This window comes from Nothobranchius furzeri, chromosome 12 (genome assembly GCF_043380555.1).
Source record: "Nothobranchius furzeri strain GRZ-AD chromosome 12, NfurGRZ-RIMD1, whole genome shotgun sequence".
Lineage (NCBI taxonomy): Eukaryota > Metazoa > Chordata > Actinopteri > Cyprinodontiformes > Nothobranchiidae > Nothobranchius > Nothobranchius furzeri.
In genome coordinates this window covers 37,877,464-37,901,141 of record NC_091752.1, presented here as the reverse complement: position 1 = coordinate 37,901,141, position 23,678 = coordinate 37,877,464, and the positions used below count along the sequence as shown (strand labels likewise).

The window sequence follows — 23,678 nt, the reverse complement described above, 5'->3', positions numbered from 1 at the left end:
TGAAACACGGCTCCAGTCTTCTGGATGTGGACTCTAAAAAGCAAAGGAACATTTTTACTTTGTTTTAATTATTTTACAGCCAATTTTATCAGCTTTCCGACGCTCACGCTCATACAGACGGTGAGCTTTGCTGCGTCTGACTGATGCAGAGTTAGTTTTTATATCTGCAGTGAGACAAAAAACTAACCTCACTTCACTTAGAGATCGTTCTTTAAAACTCTATTAAATCCACTGTGTTGACGCACTTTAATGACTTTGTCACGCTGCATTTTAGCTGATATGGGACTTTATTTACTGGATGCTAAGATTACATCACACTCATGTAGAATAACACACAGGCTCTCTGCTGTTACAATCAGTGGGAGGTTATCATCTGGTGTAAAAGAAGGCGTTGATCAGAAATCACGTTTTATTCCACGAAAATCAGCCAAATCCACATTAATCTGGGTGCTAACTTTACTAGCATACTGTGCTAGCGATAGCAAGCCGGATGCTAACGCTTTAGTGCTGCTAATGCCCGTAAATCTAAAGTAAAGTTTGTCGACATTTTAGAGTGATATGAAGCTTACCGCTCTGCTGCTGTGTCCCGGTGCTGCCAAATTCAGATGGAAATAACTCCTTTTAGATAGATGAAGCCCTCAGTACTTAGCCACTAGCCTGGAGACAGAACGAACGAACCACGCGCGCGCGCGCACGCACGCACACACACACACACACAAACAAACGCAAACACACTACTTTTTCTTCTGTGTTTTTTTAGCAGTAGTGTCATCAGCTCCTGGGTTTAAATACTGCCACACCACCCTTCCTTAAAACGAGGAACAGTTTTGAGCTGTGTGTGGCTAAAATAACCAGACATTCTGCATTTTTCCAATAGGACTACAAAAAATCTTAGCGAGAAGAAAAAATGGCGGATTGGCTCTGTGTTTAGCCGAGGGCCATTACCATATTTGGTAGTTATCTCACTAAATTAATTACTGATGTAATAGATAATGTAAAAACTGAACGGGTGGACAAATATGCCCAAAACTTAATTATTAAATATCTAAATAGCAACTCCAGTGAATAATATAAGCCTTTTTGCTCACTTAGACACTTAAAATGTGAAACACACCGTGTTAATGGATAAAAAAGTGGGTTTTTCATGTTATGTCTCCTTTAAGTGACCGACCACATGCTTATTTTCTGCAAAGTGGTTTTTTTGTTCATTTTTTTTCCTGTGAAAAGAAAACAAAATCTTAGGAAATTTCTTCATCTCTGCAGCCTCGTGCAGTCTTTCATGTTGTCAGTGCTGCAGGTCTATAATTAGCTGGGTTTGTGGGTCAGCTGCAGTGTTGCTACTGAGCTGGCCGGCCACTTTGCCAGACTCTTCATTATGCAAAACGTGTTTTATGCGCATTGGACTAATTGATTTTGAATGAGGCAAGCTTTATTGATGAGCAAACTAGTCCATCTCTTTCTGACTGCGTGTGCACGTGCGCACGTGCGTGTATGCGTGCGTGCGTGTGATGCAACTCCATGTATCTCACTTTTTAATGTTTTCAATCATCCCATCTGTTATGCTATCTCTGTTGGTGTCTCCTGAGACTGAATAACAAGATCTACATGAAGAGGTTTGTTACAGAAATGGCCAGAGCTACTGTTTGACCTCATGATGGCCACGAAGATAATTAAGGCCTAGATTAATTAACCTGTAATCCCCCAAACCAAATCTCCTTTACCTAAGTCTATTCACCTGCAGAGACCCTTCAGTACTTAACCAAGGATGCATGCCAGTGTAACAACCACACATTATATAACCTCAGTTTTCTGTAGTTATTCAGGTTTTAAAAAAATATACAACCAAGTATTTAAACTATTGGTCTATTGTGTTTTAATGGGAATAATTGCCATGCAGTGTTGGTTCCTTTCACATTTTATTGTTTGTATGCTTTACTGGTATTTTTAATCTAACTAAAGGGGATTTAATTAAAACTTTTGCCATTTTTGGCTGATAAGTCACTAAAAATCAGATTCTAATTTCTAATCACGTCTCTTTGAGACTAGAGCTCAACATTTCAACAGTCTACTGACGAATGCCCGACGGTTTAAGGAGTATCAAACTCCAGTCCTCGAGGGAAGCCTTTTAATGTCCTCCTGATTGAAATCGAGTGTGTTGAAGCAGGGAAAACACTAAAACATGTAGGATAGCGGCCCTCAAGGGCCGGAGTTTGACATCTGTGATCTAGGATAAAACCAAGTCAGGTCTGACTTGGCAGGGGCAAGAGTACTCCTCATCTATAACTTAAAATTTATATTTCAATATATTTAAAGTAGGGCTGCTCGATTAATTGAATTTTAATCCTAATCTCGGTTTTTGAATTAGCATAACAAATTGAGCAGATTATTAGCTCCACTCTCACGGTTTATGCTCACTCTGCCTCGAGGTGCAAATTGAGTGCACCACACTTGCCAATTTAGCAACTTTGTCGCTATTTCTAACAACTTTTTGGACCCCCTTCTTGACTTTTTTCCCAAAAGCTTCTAGCAACACTTCAAAGGACCCTTAGCTATTTTCTGTTGAACTTTGTCATTGACAATTCCAACAGAGTAGCAAAACACCCAGCCTGCGCTCTGGACATTAGGAAAGGGAATGATGTGCGTACGTTCAGCGTGATCACGTTACATCAATTGACCAATCATAAACCTTTCTCAGTGGATCTCACTCATTCACAAAACTATTTGTTACAAGCAAAATTAAATCAAGATACAGCATATCTGAAGTGGATTCATCTTTTATCAGGGCTGCAAACTCTCACGCAAAGAGTGTGAGACACACATTTGACTGTCTTCATGTGCTCTCACGCCACACCTACGAGTTCTCAGGCTAATAAATATAGCTGATCTATCTGAGCAGCACATTGCATCATGCTATTGTACACACTCCCCTACGGCACTGCTGGACACGCCTAAATAATTATTATACAGCAGGTTGTGGAAGTTCACTACAACATAGAAGATTTTTTTTCCTCTTTTTATATGTTACAAATGCTTGCACTGTATTTCTCTTTTGTTATCAGTATTTGGAGTATTTCAATCAAAATAATTGTGATTATCATTTTTACCATGATTGAGCAGCCCTAATTTAAAGGGTAAATTTTTGTAGAATTGTATAATTACCAAGCTCATGATATATTGCTGGCAATTCAAAATGGCTGTAATATAAAAAAAATATCTAAGCACATCATCTTAATTTACATTGGTATGTATGTGGAATTCTGTGGTGTATATGTAAACAACAGCAACATATTGCACTTAGCCAGCGGTCTTGTTAAGGCTCGATATTTCTGCCAAAATAACCACCTAATACATAGTTACAAAGGTGTTGTGAAGGTTTATAACAGTGGTAATCACTCCTGGTCCTGGAGAGCTGGTATACAGCATGTTTTTCTTGTTTCTCTGCTCCTACACATTAATTCAGTGGTTGAATCACCTGTGCAGCAGCTCATCATGCACTTCAGGACCTTCTTAATCACCTGCTAATTGAAATCAGGTGTGTTGAAGCAGGGTTAAAACTAAAACATGCTGGATACCAGCCCTCCAGGACCAGGAGTGATTGCCGCTGGTTTCTAAAATAACATTTTCATTGAACTTTTGCTCCAAACAAAATGTTTTTTCTGATTCAGATCAATAAAGTATCACATTGCCACTACTGTGGAGCAGCAGAAGGAGCTATGTGGTACACATGAAGCCACACTTGGAATTCTCTCACTTCAAATGGCAGCCAATGTCAACTTGTTTCAGACAGCAAGACCATGTAGTTGTCAACTACTGATCATTATGCCAGCGAGTAGCGACTTGACTTCACTCATCTGATAGGATGTTAAATGCTAAGGCGCTGTCTTGGCTAATCCGATGTCACCTTTTTCCCCTTGCTGCTCTTAAAATACCACGAACCTCTGTGTGGCAAGCCTCGCTCTTCACAGCAAGACAGCGGTAAGCCAATAGATGACATAACTGGCACTAGCTTTGTGTGAGTGCTAGGTAAACTGAGCAGATGAGCAGCCTTAATTATGACACGTCTTACCTTTATGTTAATATTGTTTTATTTGATGCACTCCACTTTGAACTGCACCAATCCAGCAACTGCTGCATTGTAATAACTAGTATTAAAGATGAATACACCAATATTTGCACAAGAATAATTTCTGTTTTAAACTCTCAGTGACACACTTTGCAGGGGGGATTTGGCATTTAATTTTTCTTGGCGTCTGGAAAAACATCTCCTTTTGCCCCTTTTATTTGACTTTCTGCCCCTTTTACTTTGGTCCAAGATGATTACTGGGCTGGCCCTATTAAAAACCTTCTACACCCCTGCTTAGTAGACTTAATGACGTATTTTTAAGCCAGTATAAAAATGACTGAAACACAAATTATTATTGACCAATATCTTTGATTTAATTTATTTGTTAAGAACATCAAGATGCATTACAGTGAACATTATAATAAAGTACATTTTTCTAGTGCAGAGAGGAGACAACCAATAGAAGCACTGATTTGATCTCATTGCAGAGAAAAATAGAACAGGTCAGATGCACCTAATAAATGAAATTACTAACAAACGCAGGAATCTGTTTCTTTGCTTCATTGTTCTGGTGCTGAAAATATCACTAATGCAGATCAAAGGAGATACACAGATGAATGCACCTCTTATTTATTATTTGGAAATTAGTGGGTGTGGTTTACATCAATACATTATTTTAAATCTGAAATTGATATGAATTGATCAGAAGTTGTTTGTTCATAAACTATTGTTTATTTGAAAACTATTTACAGAGCAACCTCAGAAATGAGATTAAATATTTTTGATCACAATAGTAAAAGTATTACAGAACAAGTTTTTCAGTTAAATCAGAACATTAACATTTAAGTGCATGAATTAATGCATCTGAACTCATGCTGTAGGAACTAGGAAATATGAAATACTAGAACCAGACACAATTTATTTTATTTTAATTTGATTAAACTGATTTTTTTCCTAACGTTGTTGGCATTTTCCCCACACACAGTTAAACAAAACAATGTTGATTGAGGTGTGTGTGTGAGAGAGATAGAGAGGGAGAGAGTTAAAATAATTTTAAAAAACCCGACCGGAGCGGAGGCAGTGACCGACGCGTGCACGAGCCATTTTCAGCTTGTCTTGTCAAATGCACCACGTACGTTACAAAAAAAAGTAACTTTATATTGAACTGAAAAAGAGGCGAGCTGAAGAAAATGTAGGGAGTACTGAAAAAACGTGAGAGACAGTGAAGCAAGCACAGAGAGATCCGTTACTGCCTGTGTGTGCGCATGGATGCCTGAGCCGAGCTGACTGAGCTCCCGGCTGCAGAGTTGTGTGTAGGGAGGGGCGGGCGCTCTATGTGACTGGCCAATCACAGAGCGTTAAGACAGTCAGTTATCCAATGAGGATTCTCCTTCAGCACGATTACAGATATTTACGAGTTTTACACTCGTTGCATGCTCGTATTCGTCAAAAATGCTATATCCGTACGCTCGTCCCTAGCTGTAACCACCCTGCCCTGCCTCCTCCTCCTTGCTGCCTGCCGGCTGTGATCACAAGCAACAACACAGTAGTTCCCATTGCTTCTTCGGGAAACGGTATAAAAAATAAAAAATCAGTAAAACGTTGGGATCTTGTAGGCGTGGCGGTGGTATTTCAGCCGTGGCGGCCCGCCACGGCTACGCTTATGTAAGGGAAACACTGTGTGTGTGTGTGTGTGTGTATATATATATATATATATATATATATATATATATATATATGTATATATATATATATATATATATATATATATATATATATATCGTAAATCCTCTAATATTAGCCTGTATTTAATTAACTGCCGGGTATCATATTTTGGCCCTATCATTAATATAAAAAAAGAAACTCTAAAATAACAACATTCACATCCAGAATCTAACCCGGATCTTCTGCACAAAAGCCCGAAGTCTTATTAGGCTAGCTAAACCGCTAGTGGTGTCTTCTGTATCTGTAATATTTATATCTTTGGTGATAGCTGAAACAACGTTCAAAGAACGGTTCGGAGGGCTATGCCTGAGCGTGAACGCGCATGAAGCAGCCTGCTCGACCCGAGCAGCTCTATTTTTCTGTGATTTTACAGAAAAACGGGCAATCACAGTAAAAATGCCAGGGCTCATTCTACAGGACCAGGGCATTGCAGGAGAATGTATTAAGAAGAAATGTATTATTTCTATACATGTTTTGGCTGTCAAACTTCCATAATGCCCCTTTAAGTTTAGAATGTCTAAACTGTCATGTTAAAAATATGTAAAAAATAAATGCACAGATATTTAACTTTTCGTCCCAAGCAGATGCTGATAAAAACGATTTTTTTTAACCATTTCTTTAGTAGGGGTGTAACAATGTGCTAAAATCGTATTCGGGTCAGTTCCTTGTTTTGAAGGCTCAGTTCAATAAATTTTTGGTATATTTTTATTTTTATGTATTTATTTATTTAATATCTGAAACTGCTCCTATAGTGAGCAGAAACAGGTGTCATCACAGGCTGCTGATCTAGCATGATGTCTTTAATAATTTCACCGGTTATTTGCGCAGCTATTAGTGTCACGCTCATACAGACAAGTGTTGTCTTTGACTGTTGATGTTCCGTGTTTTTATTTCTGCAGCAAGCCTTAAAAACTTACCTCACACCGCCCAGAGTTTCTTCTTTAAAACTCTCATTAAATAACAACCTTCCTCCGCATGGTATTTTTCGTTGTACGATGAAAACTTTACATCAATTGTCACGGGGAAAATTCAGCAGACATGTTTGTTTACATTTTTGCCGCTACGTGCCTGCAAAGTGTGAGAGAAAGGAGGGGCGACGCGACGCTCCGTTCACGGTCTCCACAGGATCCAGTAGCAGTGACAGCTAGTTGGTTTGATCCGCTCTGAAAGGTGTTCATCAGAATTTGCAGATTATATTTTTCAAACGGAGATCGGGCGCATGCAGCCATCATGCGTCACTCAATACAGCGTCTGTGCGGAAACTCGCCTAGGAACTTTTCTCTGATGCACTTTAATCACGCAAATAAAATGTTTTATTTTACAGAAAAAATAAACCGAAACGGTACACAAATGGACCAAACCAATCCGGCCTAACCCTAACACCCCACCGTGAACCATCACACCCCTATTCATTAGTTACACTTTCATCCCTTTTGTATACTAAATATGCAAAACCACAATGCATAAGAATGACTTTGGTCTTGGACTCGTTAAGCTTCAGGAAGTTGTCAGCCACTCAGGGTTTGTCCACCTCTCCTCAGCTAAACAATGGTCAAGGAGTGAGAGAGTATTCAAATAATTCATGGACAGGTAGATCTGACAATCTTCTGCATAAATATGGTAACTTGGGCCATATTTCTCCAGAACTTTGACCAAGGGAAGGATGTAGGTAAAAATAAGAAGAGGCCCTAGAACAGAATCCTGTGGCACTTGTTAAGGGAGTGAGAAGTCAGGAGAAGAGCCATCATTAATCTGAACCCTGAAAGTTCTGTCGGATAGGTAAGAGTGGGACCACTCCAAAGCGATGCCACTTTATACCCACCCAAGACTATCCAGAAAAAGAAATCTATATTCTGATATTGATCTGGTAATTTGACTGTTCTGACACCTTTTCAGGTGGAAGAGTTAGCCATAAAGAGGCTAAAGCTAGCTTACTTCCCAACATATTCTCCCGCAGTTCTGGTCAGGTTTGCAGAAACAATAATTAACAAGATGGATAATAGATATTGTTCTGCTTTAGGCTCAGCATTTAGTCTCCTCCTTGCTCTCCAATTATTCCTCTGTCACTCACAGAAGCTGTTGCAGGAGGCTCCCGGAGAAAACCCCAGATTTTTTAGATTGCATCCACACATAAATAAGCGCTTCTTTCCATCTAGGAACTATGTCCTTGCTTTGCTTTCGTTATTGTGCTTGTAGCGACCTGTGTTTTGATGAAAACGGTTCCCCCGTGAAAAATGCTAATGGTCGTACTTCCACTTGCTGCCAGTTCCATGCCTGCTATCACATTTTACTGTGATGAGAACTGATAAATGGATTCAGCCATTAACGGTGTATATTGCAACACCATGGGAAAAAAGTATAATGTGAAATGCTAGATGCTTTAATTTCATTATTTGATGCATTTTGTCATCACACACCTCTAAATAAAACATTAGATAAACAACAGCAGCACAACATAATATACTGATGTATTAAAATAAAGTCAAAAATACAAATAGTTCAAGAGACTTAGCCAGGTCCAGCTAATAAAACGGATGAACCTATTGTCTTCAAGCAGGACATTTTGATAGTTGACTGAACATAAAGCAGAAATGTAAGATCTACATTTATCAACAAGACTCGATGCCTGTTATAAATTCAGACATGTATTTTTTTTTTATTTTGAAACAAGAACAGTCTACTTTTCATGTACCTGAAAGAAGCAGGACTGAAAACATAATACAGTAACTACCAGGAGTGGTGCTCGGACTTCTGCATTCTGGCCACTTGTGTACCAATTATCTACATGGTTGATGATGTCAAAACAATACCAAGAAGAGCAGGCAACAATCATCTCTGAAAAGACAAAAATAACATTTGTTTCTTGTCATTGTAGATAATTCCCAAGTGGAAAACTTTCAACATTGTTCCAACAAGTTTATGTTCCAACAAGTTACTCTCAAAGTTTTGATTTAAGTAAACCTGCAGTGTCGTAAACAGTCAAACGTATATCTTAAAGATGACTCTGTGGCAACAGAAACACTGTTCTAAGGTTGGTTGTTATAATCTTAATAATATTTTGACTTGTTTCTTTTCTTATTTGTTTTTTCTCTCAGGGAAATGAAGCTAGTTACCCCCTGGAGATGTGCTCACATTGTAAGTATTTCTATTGAACTAGATTTTTTTTCCCACCCTAATCTCTGACATGACACTCAAATTCTGTTCTTTTCATCATTTTAAGGATTGATGTGATTATTTTTCACACTGATTACATTTCCTATAGAAGTGGTGATCTTTACAACGTTGTCCCCAGATAATCAAATTATAGGTCGTATGTACAGGAGTTGTTTATGGTAGATCGCTTGGAGATGTTTAGCAGAGCTTAAGAAAAGACTCACATTTCTTCTTTATAGACCTCCTTTACCTGCTCTGATGCATCAAGAAGATATCTCTACTACCCTTTGGTTCAAAAGTCCTGTAAGATGTGGATTGTGCAAATGGCCCTTTTTACACCTGGTAGTTGTTTAAATCCAGGCTGACGAGGATCCACTGCTGCAAGTGTTTTAATGAGCACTGAGATTTCTCCCGGTCCCTCTGTAGTGTAGGCGGTCCTTAGGGACCAAGTCGATGTTGAGATTGACCTCATCATTCATTTGTACCATTAGTAGTTTTTACATCAGGGCTTTGAAGTTGGGATTGCTGATGCTACGATATTAAAGGGTATGTGGGAGGCAGAGGCACAGCCAAATGTCTGTTTTCTAAAGTCCTTCTTGATCCACGTAGAACTGCAGGATTCTGCTGCAGAATCCAAATGTCACTTTTTCTGTAGTGTTTTATTTTATTTTTATTTATTTTTTGTAGCTTTCAATTTGTTCAGCAAATTATTTAATTGTCAAACAGAAGTATAATTTACATATTTGAATGTAACCAAGATGCATGTAAAGGACCATGTCTGGTTAGAGTGAATGGTTAGGGTTTACAAAACAACACTGCAGCTTGTCCATACTTAGTGGAGGACAGGACCTTGGCCTTCCAGGCATCCCTCGGTGTGATGGCACTGCAGAGAGGCCAGCTGGATCCAGATGAATCATGACTGTAAACTGAACTAATCGAGGCTCCTCGTGTTCTGATTTAGGTCTTATTGCCATTTCCAGGTCCATTCTTTTTCTACCAGGTTCATCATGTTCACTGTGTATTTCTAGGCTTTATTCCATCTTTTATCTCTCTCGTATTTCATTTTCTTTCCTTTTAAATATCCAGTATAGACACGAGAAGCAAATACCTGTGCAAACGTTTTACTTTGTCATGATATATAACTGAGGAGGAACGATCAGAGCAAGAATGTCACTTTCAGTGTTACAAATAACATCAGATTTATCAAACTTTTAATCTTGTCTCAGATTTTTTTTTCTCCTCTTGATCTTTTTTTTTTTTTTTTTTTTTTTTTGCCGGCCTTCTGGCTCTCACCCTCCACAGACAGAACAGCTGTTGAACTTATCAACTGCTTGGACAGGCAGGCACTAGCTGTGAAGACCTTAACTCTGGCCTACCAGTTTAGAGAAGGGCATCCTGCTACACCTTACTGCTCAGTGTGACATGAACCAGCAAAGCGCGGTTCCCAATGACATGAACCTGTCACCAGACACTCCCCAGCTCAGTTTGTGGATGTCCAGTACGTCAGCGAGAGGATTTTATCTTGATGTTCTGTCCTGATAAGATTTATTGCAGACAAAGGTAATAACTCAATGCTGGCTGACATCTTGAAAAAGGCCTACCACTTCTTGTCAGTGCAGTGATTCATCATTGGTGGGTATTTCAAATGTAATATATAACTTAAATTTAATGTTCTACTTGTAAATGTATGAACATTTGAACTTATAAAACACATACACACCACTAGTGTTGCTGAAGAGCAAGGAAATGCTACTCACAGGTCCCTAAATGCATTACAGTCTAAAGAAGAAGAAAAAAAGAAAGGTAGCAGCCACTCTGAAAATATTGCAGCCCTGTCTGCAGCCACCCAAAATAAAAATAAACAGCGGGCAGCTTGCTGGAGTTCCTTGTTGCTAGGGGTTTCCCTGAGGGTGGGAGCCTGAGCCTGTCGGTGGGGTGAGTTGGGAGTTTTCTGATGACAGAACAGCTATAAATACACACCATCAATGTTGTGACCTGCTTTGTCCTCAGTTTGGTTCATGCAGGCATGTTGCATATTATCAGAGTAATCAGCCTAATGCATAGTTCTAGTGCTGCAGCTCTGCCATTAGCATACACCCTACAGCCCTGTTTCACCAATAGCCTGTAAGAGATAAGATTCATGGAATGTGAGAGGGTGTGTGAACTTCTACAGTTTAAGGAGTGGTTTTGTGCAAACCGTGATCACCGACTAGAATGTTTACATTGTTGCTGCAGTGCTTTTATCTCCTCTGTATTCATATGAATCTTGCAGAAGACCTAAAAGTACCTGCCTGGTTTTGATTTCCAGATGTGGCTCAGTTTAACACATAAGTTTTGTATGATTGTGTTTGATAAAATTAAAGAAAAATTTTGTTTTTTGACATGAAACTAAATTGACTTTTTAAAGCTGCAATGGCAAATCTGCAGAAGAAGCTAGATGTTAAACACAAACAATGTCACAGAACTCACCCCTCCCTTCGACTTTCATCCATAACCGCCGCCCCTTTTAGAAATCTCAATTTGTTTGCAGTTTAGAGAATTTTTATTTGCAGTTTGGTCACCAACTTCCTTACATGTGGGTCTAAAATGGGGAGTTCCTGCCATAGAAAGAGTTGAATAATAAATAGTACACTTCTGCATAATTGTGTGACTTTTACCCCTCAAAGTAAAAGGAATGATGCACTGAGACAAAGGTCATTAGATGTTTTACACAGCTCATACTAACAAGTATAAAAGGTGTGTCTTTCAGTTGGTTACTACACCCGGGTTTATTTAATACGACACCATTATGCTAATTGGTGCAGTGTCGTTTATCAAACTCATGTAATTACTGAGCATGTAACCATCTCATATTTACCCACCCTCAGGCCTTGTCCTGTATGCTAGTAGAGCCATAGGAAATGAGGTTTAGGCTGTAGTTTTTAGGAAAACACTCGTTTTTCCTCTTCCTCACTCCTGTTGCTCTTCTCGACTCAGGTTAGCTGTGCTAATGGAGTCACATGTAGAGCTGAAACAACTAATCGATTTAATCGATTATAATCGATTATTAAAATAGTTAACAACTTTTTTAGTCATCGATTAGTTGTTTAATAATCATATTTTACCGCATAAAGTCTATTTTTTACCACAATCTGACATCGGTTACAATCTGTTAAATTTACCGCCAGTGAGTGGCAGTAATGAGCCACTGATCTACCAGTGGAGCCGTAGAAGAAGAAATGAGCCAATAAGTGCCCTCGGTTTTCATGACGTATCACGTTACTGACGCTCATCTTGCTGTGAGAGATGGCGGATCAAGAAGAAATACGGAAGAAAAATAGAAGCGACAAAACAAGAGAAACCCTGGACAAAAACCTCATGAGTACTGGAGCATTTCACTCTAGATGCTTTTAAAAGACGGGTGACCTGCAAAATATGCAAAAACCATGGCACGACGGAAGCACGACGTCCCTATGTGAACATTTGAGACGAAAACATGTGGGAGCTGATGCAGCAGAGGAAAGTCCGGTGAATCCGGTAAGTAACAGAAAATAAACAAGCTAACACAGATCAAATTTGGGAGCCGAGTTCGTTATAGTGAATGTTAAACAGGTTTTTTTTTGCCGCGTCAGTCTACGGCGTTCTACTTCTGATTGACTAGATGCAATCGTGAATCTCCTCCGTGTTGTGTATCATGCGCTTGCCAAATTTAGCACGTCTGTTTATAAGAATGTTCTCGTTAAGAGAAAAACGGCACAAACCCATGCTCCTCATTCAAAAAAGGACAACTCAGCGGAGAAAAATATAGAGACGAGCTGTGTCCAGGTGAATATAACGTGGCATAGTTGTACACTTTCAATTTTTAAATACAGGAGAAATTCAGAAAGTCCTTTTTTTTCCTATTAAAAGGCTGTTTTACTGTCTAACGCTGTAAAACGCCTCACAACACATTTTTATCAAAATAAATGATCACTGTATATTGTTAATTAATTCAAATAATGTAATATTGATTAAGTGTTGTAGTGTGTGTGCTGCTTTATTTTATATGTGTACTTATTTCAGTCTATTTGTGTTTCTTATGCAGAAAAAAACGAGCAACGATGGACAACTACATGGGGAACAAGACACTCACCCCCCAGCAATGAATACCGCTTACAAACTTTATTCTAGATTCTGCATTATTTTTTATGCAATTTGCCTCTTATATTTTGATGCCCAAAATTATTCTGGACTGATATTTTGCACTGTTTAGCTCATTTTACACCGCTGACTGTGTTCATGTGCAATAAAATAGATTGCAGTCAACTGCACAATTCTCTTATGTTTTTCTTTTTCTTAACTGAAATGTATTCATCACTTGTATAGGTTAAATAGCTAAACAATAACAAACCGATTAATCGATTAATCGAAAAAATAATCGACAGATTAATCGATTATGAAAATAATCGTTAGTTGCAGCCCTAGTCACATGTCTCCATTAATGGGCAGGGAGGGCTGTTTGAGGGCTTAGCATGCTTGGAGGACACAATCATTAATGGCATTTTGGGAACATAATGTTTTTTTAATAATTAAACAAAAATGGGTAGTGGAAGCCAGTTATATTTAGCAGATTTTCTGCTCACATAGTTGCACTGAACCCCCCTGGTCGCTAACTTGGTGAGTCTCATTGTAAGATGTAGCGTTTTTGCTTGAGTTAAACTGATTTCAGGTTAACTGCAGCACACAAATTTGAACTCGGGTGACAGACACACACCATCAAAGCAAAAACAGCCAAGATGCTACTAGGCCATGCAAGTGTTGGCCTTCTTTGTTCACTCAAGGGTTTGATGACATCTTTATATGTATGTGTTTTCATGCATTCACCTGCTGCATGATTGTTTAAATGTTCCTTTTCCCCTGTGTGTGTGTGTGTACGTGTGTGTGTATGTGGACTACCTTAGGGGCTAATGGGTTCCAGTTGCCTAGTAACACTGTTGTGGGTGCATACAGCATTTCTGAAAGTGTGTGTGCACTCTGCGGTGGACTATATGAGATTATCATAATCATCTCACAGTTACATCGGGTGTCCCTCAGAGCTGCTCATTAGCATAGCAGTGTGAGCAGCTCAGATGTTAGCAACCTCTCCCATTTAAAAACAAAATACATGTAGCATATATCGAACACATTTTATCTCTAGTAAATGTGATAAAACCATCTAGTCCTTGTGTTTAAAACATCTGTTAAAAAATCCATTGCATTTGCAGCATCACCACCTCATCACTGTTGTGTCCAAGCCTCAAAGCTGTAGTTTAATGCTGAGGTTAACAACATGCCCATCTTCTTTTTCTCTGTAAGCAGCTTTTCTGACGAAGACAAGTTTATTTTGCAGGTTACGTGTCTGTACTGAACCTTTCTTGTTTCTAAATGAAGAAGCAGTGGAGATGTGTGAAATCAGGCTAGAAATGTACAACATGATTGGTATTATTTTATCCCAGTCGCTTAACTTCCTCTGCCTCGTGATTCTTTGTACAGGTGTTGCAGCGATAGAAAAATACAGAACATCTCATACCTTTGCTGGCTCTCACATCCAGCAGCCACCTTTTTCACCGAGCGTTGTCATTTCGGGAACACAGCTGTCATTAAAATTAAGAGATGGTGCATTGCTTTTTTTATTATTACTTTGTTGTAAATTTGCAGCTCATTTGCAATACGTCTTGCATCGCATTTTGAGATCTTGTAATGAAAGAGCTGTGCTCGTAAAAGTTGGAAATAATTTGCTGCATACAGAAGAGTATGCATGAGATAAAAAATAGTTGAATCAGATTTTGTGGTTGGCCAGGAAACATACAGCTGTGATGCAGTTCTGGTATTAGAAAGAGCTTAATGTTGTAGAAGGTATGTACACATATTTCTGTGGTAAATGCAGCATTTTCATGGTCTTTATGAGTTGTATTTGGCTCAGCTGGGTGCTGTGTGGATCTGGGATGCTGGCCGACGTTAGACTTGTTAGTTTGAGACAGAGCAGGGGACTCAGACTGTGTGAAGGCTGTCGTCTTTGCTAGCATGAATAATACATGTTCCTACTCTCTTGGCAACTCCTGACAGCAATAAGGGATCTGGGTACAGTGTTCAGATGTTCCCTGCTCAGCATTTATACCCAACTTTGTATGTATGTCAGAAACATCAGAGCTGGGGGTTTTCCCATTGGCATTTAATTGACCTGACTGGAATTCAGATTAAAACAGCTGTTTTGTATCAGTCACATAAGGACCTGCTTGTGTAGGAATGTATTTAATAGGGATGTAAGAAAATATTGTGATATTTTTTCTGCGATATTACATTGATATTCAAAAGCCGTGTATCTAATTTTTGGAAGAATTTACATACAAACATTTGTGTGTTTTCTTTTCTTTTGCTGCAATTCAAACGCCGACCGCTAGTTGGCAGCAGTGTGCAACAGGTTTTGTTTCCACCATTGAAATGTAAAACCCTCTGTTATGGTTCAGATTAGGGCTGGATGATATAGAAAAAACTATATCTATAAAAAATATATATATTGATCGATATAGATAATTATGCAAAAACATAAGAAAATTTGTAGAAAATATTTTACATGCAACCCTGACCATTTTATTTTTGGTATTTTCTTTCTTTTTTCTCCACTTCTGCTCGTTGCAACATCTTTAGGGCTGCCACAAACAACTTTTTTAGTAGTGCACTAATTGTGTCATTTATAAAAGTTTAGCTTATTTCACCAGGATGCTCTAATATACCATCATTAGCTTCTAGTCTGAAGTGTGATCAGCTATGAGCCATCAAAGACAAGATGATAGCTTATCAAATAATTTTAATTAACTTTGTAACCTATTAATAAAAATGCTACAGTCGGATGGAGGCACCTAAAACCAAAAATAAATTTTGCACAAAAATGACTTGTGCTCACTAGAGGCATGGTGGCAAGGTTGAAACGCTTCATCTTTCAATCTTAACTCAGGAAATGGCAGAACACACCAAGGTACGCCTCTGTAGCACGACTGGTCCACACGTCAGCAGTTAGGCAATCATTGACAGCTCTGAGGATCTGCTGTACCATAAAGATAAAATATGTTGAAGTTAGTTTATTTACCAGATTAATAATTCTGTTATATCATATAATGCAGGCTAAGTTGTAACACAAAGAAAATGTTTTATGCTTTAAAAATATTAGTTTCTTGGTTGCTCAGTCAGCAAACTATTTATTTTATTATAAAATGCATTTTATTCTAATGTTTATTTTATTTGTGTCCGCACGCACACACACACACGCACACACACACACACCTTAAAAGTTGTTTAACTCTACTTTTACATCATGGTGGTGAAGTGGGATCAGATGAAGGTGGTGAAGGTAGATGGTTGTTGTCATATGTCTGTTACCTCCACTGTAACGTAGCGGGGATGCAGGAGCCAGGATCACCCAGCCCTGGTGATCAGCCCGACACCGACCCTCCTCTTTTCCAGGCTGCTGAGGAGCACAGCTGATCTTAATCCTTCTGATGACCCACACCTGGGATAAAAAGGCTGTGCCTTCAGCAGTCTGGGAGGCAGCAGTGCAGGGGCTCTACTATCCTCCAGGCCTTAGTTTTTTTTTTCTTCAACCACTTTGATTAGAAGAGTTTTTACTGTCATAGTTTTAAGTCTGTGTGATCCACATGGATCTTTTGTTATTATCAACTTGGTTGACTCAGTTTTAAGGTTAACTCTGACTTGGTTTTTACTTATATCAACTTCGTTGTGGTTTTGAACGCCATCAGTTTTGGTAAAACTTTTAACAAAGTTTTAACCAGGTGTTTTATATAGTTGATAAGTTGTCTTTTAACTGTTAACCTTATAGTGAATTTTTTTTTATTTTGCATTATTTTAATAATGCTCTACATCTGTTTGCATTTGTTTTTAGAACCTTTTTATAACAATTAAAACCATTTTAAATCCACTGTCGCATTTCTTATGTTACCTTCTCCTTCACATTTTAACACCTGTCGGGGACGTAACAGGAATGAAATAAATCATAAGCATTTGTAATCAGAGCAAAAATACGTGACATACAAATGTGTTCTAAAGGTAATAAAATCACCGTCTCTACTGGTGTAGCTACAGCTATAAATACAAGTAACTGTTGACATCAGCAGCTAATGAGGTAAACTTACTGAGGCGACTCTTTGTGTGTGTGTGTGTGTGTGTGTGTGTGTGTGTGTGTGCGCGCGTGCGCGCGCCTGCTCTGTCTTCTCGATCCCCAGTGAGTCGTGGAGGATGGCTGCTTATACTGAGCCAGGATTCTCTGGAGGTTTCTTCCTGATAAAAGGGAGTTTTCCTCTCCACTGTCGCTTTATGCTTGCTTAGTATGAGGATTGCATCAAGTCACTGACACTAGTCAGTGCAATTTGCTGGGTTCCTTATATAGGAAACATTATTTCTGATTGGCTTAATGAACTGACCTGTATTGGAATGTTTATTATGTGAAGTGCCTTGAGATGATTCTTGTCGTGATTTGACGCTATATAAATAAAATTGAATCGTGCATCACTGATGTGTTCCTGTGAAAGGAGAGTTTCACTTTACAGCGTTTGCACTTAACGGGCCTTTCCTTTGAATTTGTATAATGCTCCCAAACCTTTCTAGCCTGGCAAGCCAGACTAAATAATACATTTATTATGCTCCATTGACGGCTCTCGGTTGTGGGGCGGGTTCTAGCGTTGTGTTTCAAATGATCTCCGCATTCCACTGGACAATGAATATGACATACTCTTGTTTCACTCTGTTGCATCATCCCAACCACCAGGCATATAGAGTGCCCTGATTGGCCCACAAAGTGGATAAAGCTCTGTGATTTGTTCACTAAGCAGATAGAGCACTATGATTGGCCCACCATTATGGACCAATCACAGCTCTTTATGTGTTTGAAACCCCTCTAGAGAGCTGTGATTGGCTAGCCAGAGTCCTGGTAGGAGCTGTGGAGGTTCCTATAGAGCTCCTGGAGTTGACGTCACTTCTCCCGGCATGCAACAGTTCAAATCGAAACGGCGCCATTTGGCAGGTAGAAGCCGGCAGCTGGACTATTTGTTATTGTCAGAAAACTCAATCAAACGGCAAATATGGTAGATTCCTGTTGTGCCCCAGGATGCAGAACAGACGCGGACGACATAAGGAATGAGCCAGCTACAGGATTCCCCAAGATCCGGAGCGCCGCAAACATTGGATCATTGTAATAAAACGCGCTAGTGACCGGGCGAAAATGAAACTGTGGGATCCCGAGAGTAAAGGTTTTCGCTTATGCAGCGACCGCTTCATATCAGGTACTTAAACCAACGTTTCCTCAACTGTGTATGGTGTTTATTTTAAATGCTTTTATTACGATTCTTAGTGGGCTTCTTAAACTTATTTTGGCGTGGCTTTTTCTGTCTTATTACTCATAGGAACAAGTAAACATCACGTAAAACATTGCCTCGTGAGTTCTGCGTGCTGCCGTTTACGTGTTTTATGATCACAGCAATTAACCGGCTAAGCTGTGTTTCATTTTTAAGCAATGGTTGATCATTTGTCAGATCACACATAAAAAGCACTTTGGATTGCTATTATCTGTCTCACCGAGACTACTTACGTGTAAATCTGTTATTTGTCCGTCCATCCATCCATTTTCATCCGTGTATCCGGAGTCGGGTTGCGGGGGCAGTAGCATGACTTCCCTCTCCCCAGCCGCCGGAGCCAGCTCCTCCGGGTAAATCCCAAGGGGTTCCCCGGTCAGGTCCGGTGTTGTGCCGGTAAGAAGTCCGCTCCGACAGCTTCTGGCGTCGGAGCGGGCAGTAGAGTCGAGAGTCCCAGACCTTCTCCCCAGCTCCTCCGGCCGTGGGAATCCCAAGGGGTTCCCACGGCCAGGTCCGGTGTTGTGCCAGTAAGAAGTCCGCTCCGACAGCTTCTGGTGTTTTTAAAAAGTATCCCAGGGGCACGGTAAGGGTCGGAGATGTTTAGTCTATTTAATTTCTGACTATATAAAACGATTTCTTCTGTTTTAAAGTGTGAAGTAAACTCCGACGAAGTAAAATCCAAGCGGATCCCGTTCACGTTCATGGTTACATCCGTGTTTGTTTACCTTTTTTGCATGCCAAAATGGCGTCCACTAACTGAGAGTCACGTGGGGTCCGGAGCTCTATGGAGCATGCCTAGACCAAACTTTGCAAAGCAAGAATTTGGTCTAGTTCACTAGGCTAACAAACTTTCAGCTACGTTGCCACTTGCCACTTTCTCCAGTGATGAAGGCTGAGCTGGATGGCCACCACTGCGCATGCGCCTCGGGGCTAAAGCGGCGGCTGAGCAGAAAGGTAGAAAGCAACCGCTGAACGTGCCGCAGCAGGCGAGATGAAAAAATGTTCATAAAATAAGGTCTATTTTATTTGTCGGCGTCATCGTGACGAGTCGACTAATCGTGGCAGCCCTAGACATCTTGCTGCGGCTGCCTCATGCTCTGTTTTGGCTTGAGAGGGGAGGGCCTGGTGACGTAGCGTGCCGACTCTGTGGTTTTGATTGGTTAGGAGTAAGTAGTGAGTCCAGTATGCTGCTACCTGATAGGTAGGTTATAATGAGAAAAGGAAACTTTTTTTATCGAAGTTTTATCAACCCGTTTTTTATCTATCTCACCACATGCCTTTCAATAGATATATTGATCTATTGAATTATCGTCCAGCCCTAGTTCAGATACCACATTTTAAACATGTTAAGCATCAGTTTGGACTGTTTATTGAATTTTCTTACAATAAATTCAGTCTAAAAAAATCACCATTATCATCTGACTGAATGTATCTCAATATATCGTCATATGTATCGTACCACCATTGTTTCACCAATGCACATCCCTAGTATTTATGTATGGCTGCATGGTGGCGCAGTTGTTAGCACTGTTGCCTCACAGCACGAAGGTCGCAGGTTCGAAACTCGGCTCTGCTGCGGCCTTTCTGCGTGAAGTTGCGTGTTCTCCCCGTTCATGCGTGGGTTTCCTCCGGGTACTCCGGTTTCCCCCACAGATCACAACATGCCCTATAGGTTATAAATTGTAAGTCGCTTTGGATAAAAGCGTCTCCTAAATAAATAAACATATTTAATAGAGGTATGTGTTGGCAATAGTCTGGCGATACGATATATACAGATAAGATATACGATATAATGTTTGATACTAAAAGCCAGATATTTGCTATTTTTATGACTTTTTTTATTTGTAGAACTCCTCTCTGAAACATGACTTTAGGTGAATTGATCTGTAGCATGGATGCTCCATGTGTGGACTCGGCTAATATGAGCTGGGCTTGTGTCATCTGGTGTGAACAGGAACAGGAGGCTGCTGATAAGAAGGTGTTTTGTGTCTCAGAAAAGCTGCGTGCTCTGCTCTGATAGCCCAATCCTGGGGCACACACTGGATCTCTGGGTTTTATGTATTTGATTTTAAAGGTGTGCTTCTCATTGAGTCAGTCACAATAAACCAGGTGACCTCAAAATACAAATAAATGTCATTTCTTTTGTGCAAAATGTATGGAAATCTGACGCATGGTGGCATGTAGTAACTGTGAGCTGAAGTGTTCTGCTTGCAGTAGATGCTGAGAGTAAATAGTTATTTTTAACCAGCTAGAACAACTTTTGCACAACGCTGAATTCACCTGGTGTGAAGCTCACATTTTACCATGTAAGTAAAACATGTGCCTAGACATTTTAATGCTGGAAACTAGGAGTCTTTATGATGGAGTATCTCTCATGTAACACTTGTTTAGGTGGCTGAGAGCGATTAGGGTGTTTTATTTTTACCAGACATGTCTGATCCTCACCCCTCCTTGTTTTTAGAACATATGCTGTTGTTGACGGTTTTTTAACACTTGATGTCCCTCTGTGATTTTTATCGGTCCTTTGGGACAATAAATTCACTTTGGTCTCATAAGTAGTCTCCAGTTTTATTATTAGACATGGAAAGAACAAAAAAATACGACGTCATGATCCTCCACTGGACACGTAACTGGTTTACTCACCGGAGATCATAAAAATACAAGATTCTTGGTCCAATTTATTGGACATGGTAATGACACACATTCTTCCATGTGAGAAAACTTGACTTGTAGGTACTTAAGTATTGTTAGAAATAAAAGCAGTGGCACTACTTTTAAAATGGTAGATCCTCAAGAACAAGAAGAGGATTATGTCTCCTTGTGTTTGGCTGCAAAATTGTGAAAAGCAACCCATAATTTTATTTTATTTTTTAATTCAGGAAAAATGACAAATCATGTAGCAGGCTTACATGGACAAGCACATCATATATTGGTGATCTTCTCAGTCCGTACACCCCCAGCAGGTCCCTGAGGTCCAGTGACCATAGCCTACTGGTTGTGCAGCACCAGGCTAAAGACCAAAGGTGACAGATCATTTGCTGCTTTGGCCCCCAGACTCTGGACCTCTCTCCCCCTGAACCTGATATCAGTGGACTCAGTGGTCTCCTTTAAAAAGCAGCTGAAACTCACCTGGCTAGTTTTTGCTTGACCTTCATCACCACCCTCTCCTTATTCTGTTCTTATTCTCTCCTTATTCTGTTCTTTCTACTTATTCTGCCTTTCCTGCGATCCACTGATTACCCTCTTTTCTATTCATTTTCTCTCTCCCTTTCCTTACATTATTATTTTTATCACAATTTTAATTATAATTTTTCATTTTGAACATATTTTTGATTGTTTAAAATTTTTCTTTCTTTCTTTCTTTCTTTCTTTCTTTCTTTCTTTAAGTTCAAGGTTCATGATTTAAACCATCCTCTCATCCGTTCAGCTTCCGTGTCCTAACTTTCTCCTTCTCAGTCTCTTGTTCTTACCCTTTCCTCTGCTCCTCCTCCAACACTCTTACCCCAAAATTCCACTACCTCCGCTCTGCTCCGGCACGAACTCCGCAGCAAAATCGGTCCCATTGTAGTCAATCAGAGCTGTCCCACTATTGCGGCCGTGCGGCACAGTGCGCCGCCCGCCGTTCCGCCATCCGGCACAAATGGGATCGATTCTATTTTTGCCGGACGCCGGAGCACCTCCGCAGTCAATGGACAGAAATCACAACCGCCCAACAGGAAAGGGAGCAAGCACAACGTCCGTTATTTCACTATAAATCGATAAACAAAAAGCGTTTTTTGTTTCATATGCACAGGTTTAACAACTTTTAACAACTAGCAATGGCAGCTGAACGTTAAATGCACAAAAATAAGCCATAAATACAGTTTCCACTATCAAAGTAGTCACACTTTGTTGATCCAAACACTGCTGATCTCTCAACACAAATGATGGGCAGATTAAACTGTTCATTTCAATGCTTCTCCCACACAACGGGTGTTTGGATCTAACTTCTGCGTTTATTGCTCGGACTGTATCGCAAGATCTCGAAAATCCCGCGCATGTCTGTTTGCGCACCTTAGTTCTCCGCACCGGAGCCAGAGCCGTTGTAGAGCATTCAAATTTTATTCATCTCCTTGGTTTGTGACCACAGAAGGCTGTATTGATCTTGTGCTTGCGTCTCAGCTAGCTGAAGCGAATATTAGCATTAGCCTGTTCACAACATGGCATAACAGATAGGCTTGTGTTATTTGTGGAGATTAAACATTATCATTGCATTTTTTTACCCAAGAAAGAAGAGCGAACAGAGGCAGATGAAGAGTTGCGTTGCTGTAGGCCAATCAGAGAGGTGTTTGTCTTTCATGAATATTAATGAAAATAACGGTGTTACCAACAGAATTAGCATTTCCGTAACATGTTATCAACTGAATTACTTTCTCCATCGTTACAACATAGTTTCCTTTACTGATTAGAAAATGCAGTGCGTTACTAGCGAGGTGTGTTGAAGATGTTGTCATCTGAACAGAAGCTAAAGGGGGATGTTTACATCCAAATGCATCATGGCCAGCGAGCAACAAGGAAGGCATGACCGCGGGACATCCCATTTGAGGAAGATCCACTCACCTGTTTACCGATCACACGTCAGTTTAATCACTCCTCGTCCCGATCTCCAATATTTCTAGATCATCCTCCAGTCATCCAACTGGAACCAGTTAGTGCTCCTGATCATTCCTTAGCCCTCCGGTAACAGAGATTCCGTAGGAATACTCCTTGGATGTAACTAGAAATCATTTACTTTACCACTCAGCATCAGTGACTTCAGCGTGTGGGTTTGTTAGTTAGTAAACTTAAGTCCTCTATATGATCTGTGCCTGTTCTAGTGTCGATTAAGGACTTACATTTATAGATTAATCTGGCCATGTGGTAAGTAGCATCTACACTAGGGGAGAGGAGATTCTGTGGTGATGTCATATATGCAACATACTGACGTCTGATTTGTAGTCATGCTAATTACAAATTTTTACAAGCTGATAAATCTCAAAGTACATGACTGGCATCAAACACCAGGGGGGGACCTTTAAAGCGCCCGAGCGCCATTGTTGCTAAATTTTCTCGTCGGGCGGTAGATACTTGACGACTTACCGCCCGGGTGGCGCCCAAGCCTTGTTTGTCATTTACACACCGGCTTTCACCTACATCATAGCCGCGCCCTGTAGGAAGCCGCCGTTTTCGTTTCGCACGCGTGAACCTGCGCGCCTCTAGCCACGTACTGCACGATTCTAGTTATAGTCACGTGAACTATAAGTTCACTATTAAAGACGAAGTGGAACCACGCTAGAAACACACAAGCACGCAGGGAGATGCCGCCGCCACAGGGATGGGAATTCTTGATGAAATCTCCA

At 40.1% G+C, this 23,678-nt stretch overlaps 1 protein-coding gene across 1 annotated transcript in view; it reads left to right on the top strand.

Moving 5' to 3' along the window:
- Positions 1-23,678, top strand: part of ppp3r1a (protein phosphatase 3, regulatory subunit B, alpha a) — a 53,405-nt gene that overhangs the window by 15,121 nt on the left and 14,606 nt on the right. The window contains exon 2 of the mRNA XM_015945025.3: positions 8,884-8,923. Coding sequence (XP_015800511.1) covers positions 8,884-8,923 — 40 coding nt within the window. The remainder of the gene's footprint in view (positions 1-8,883; positions 8,924-23,678) is intronic.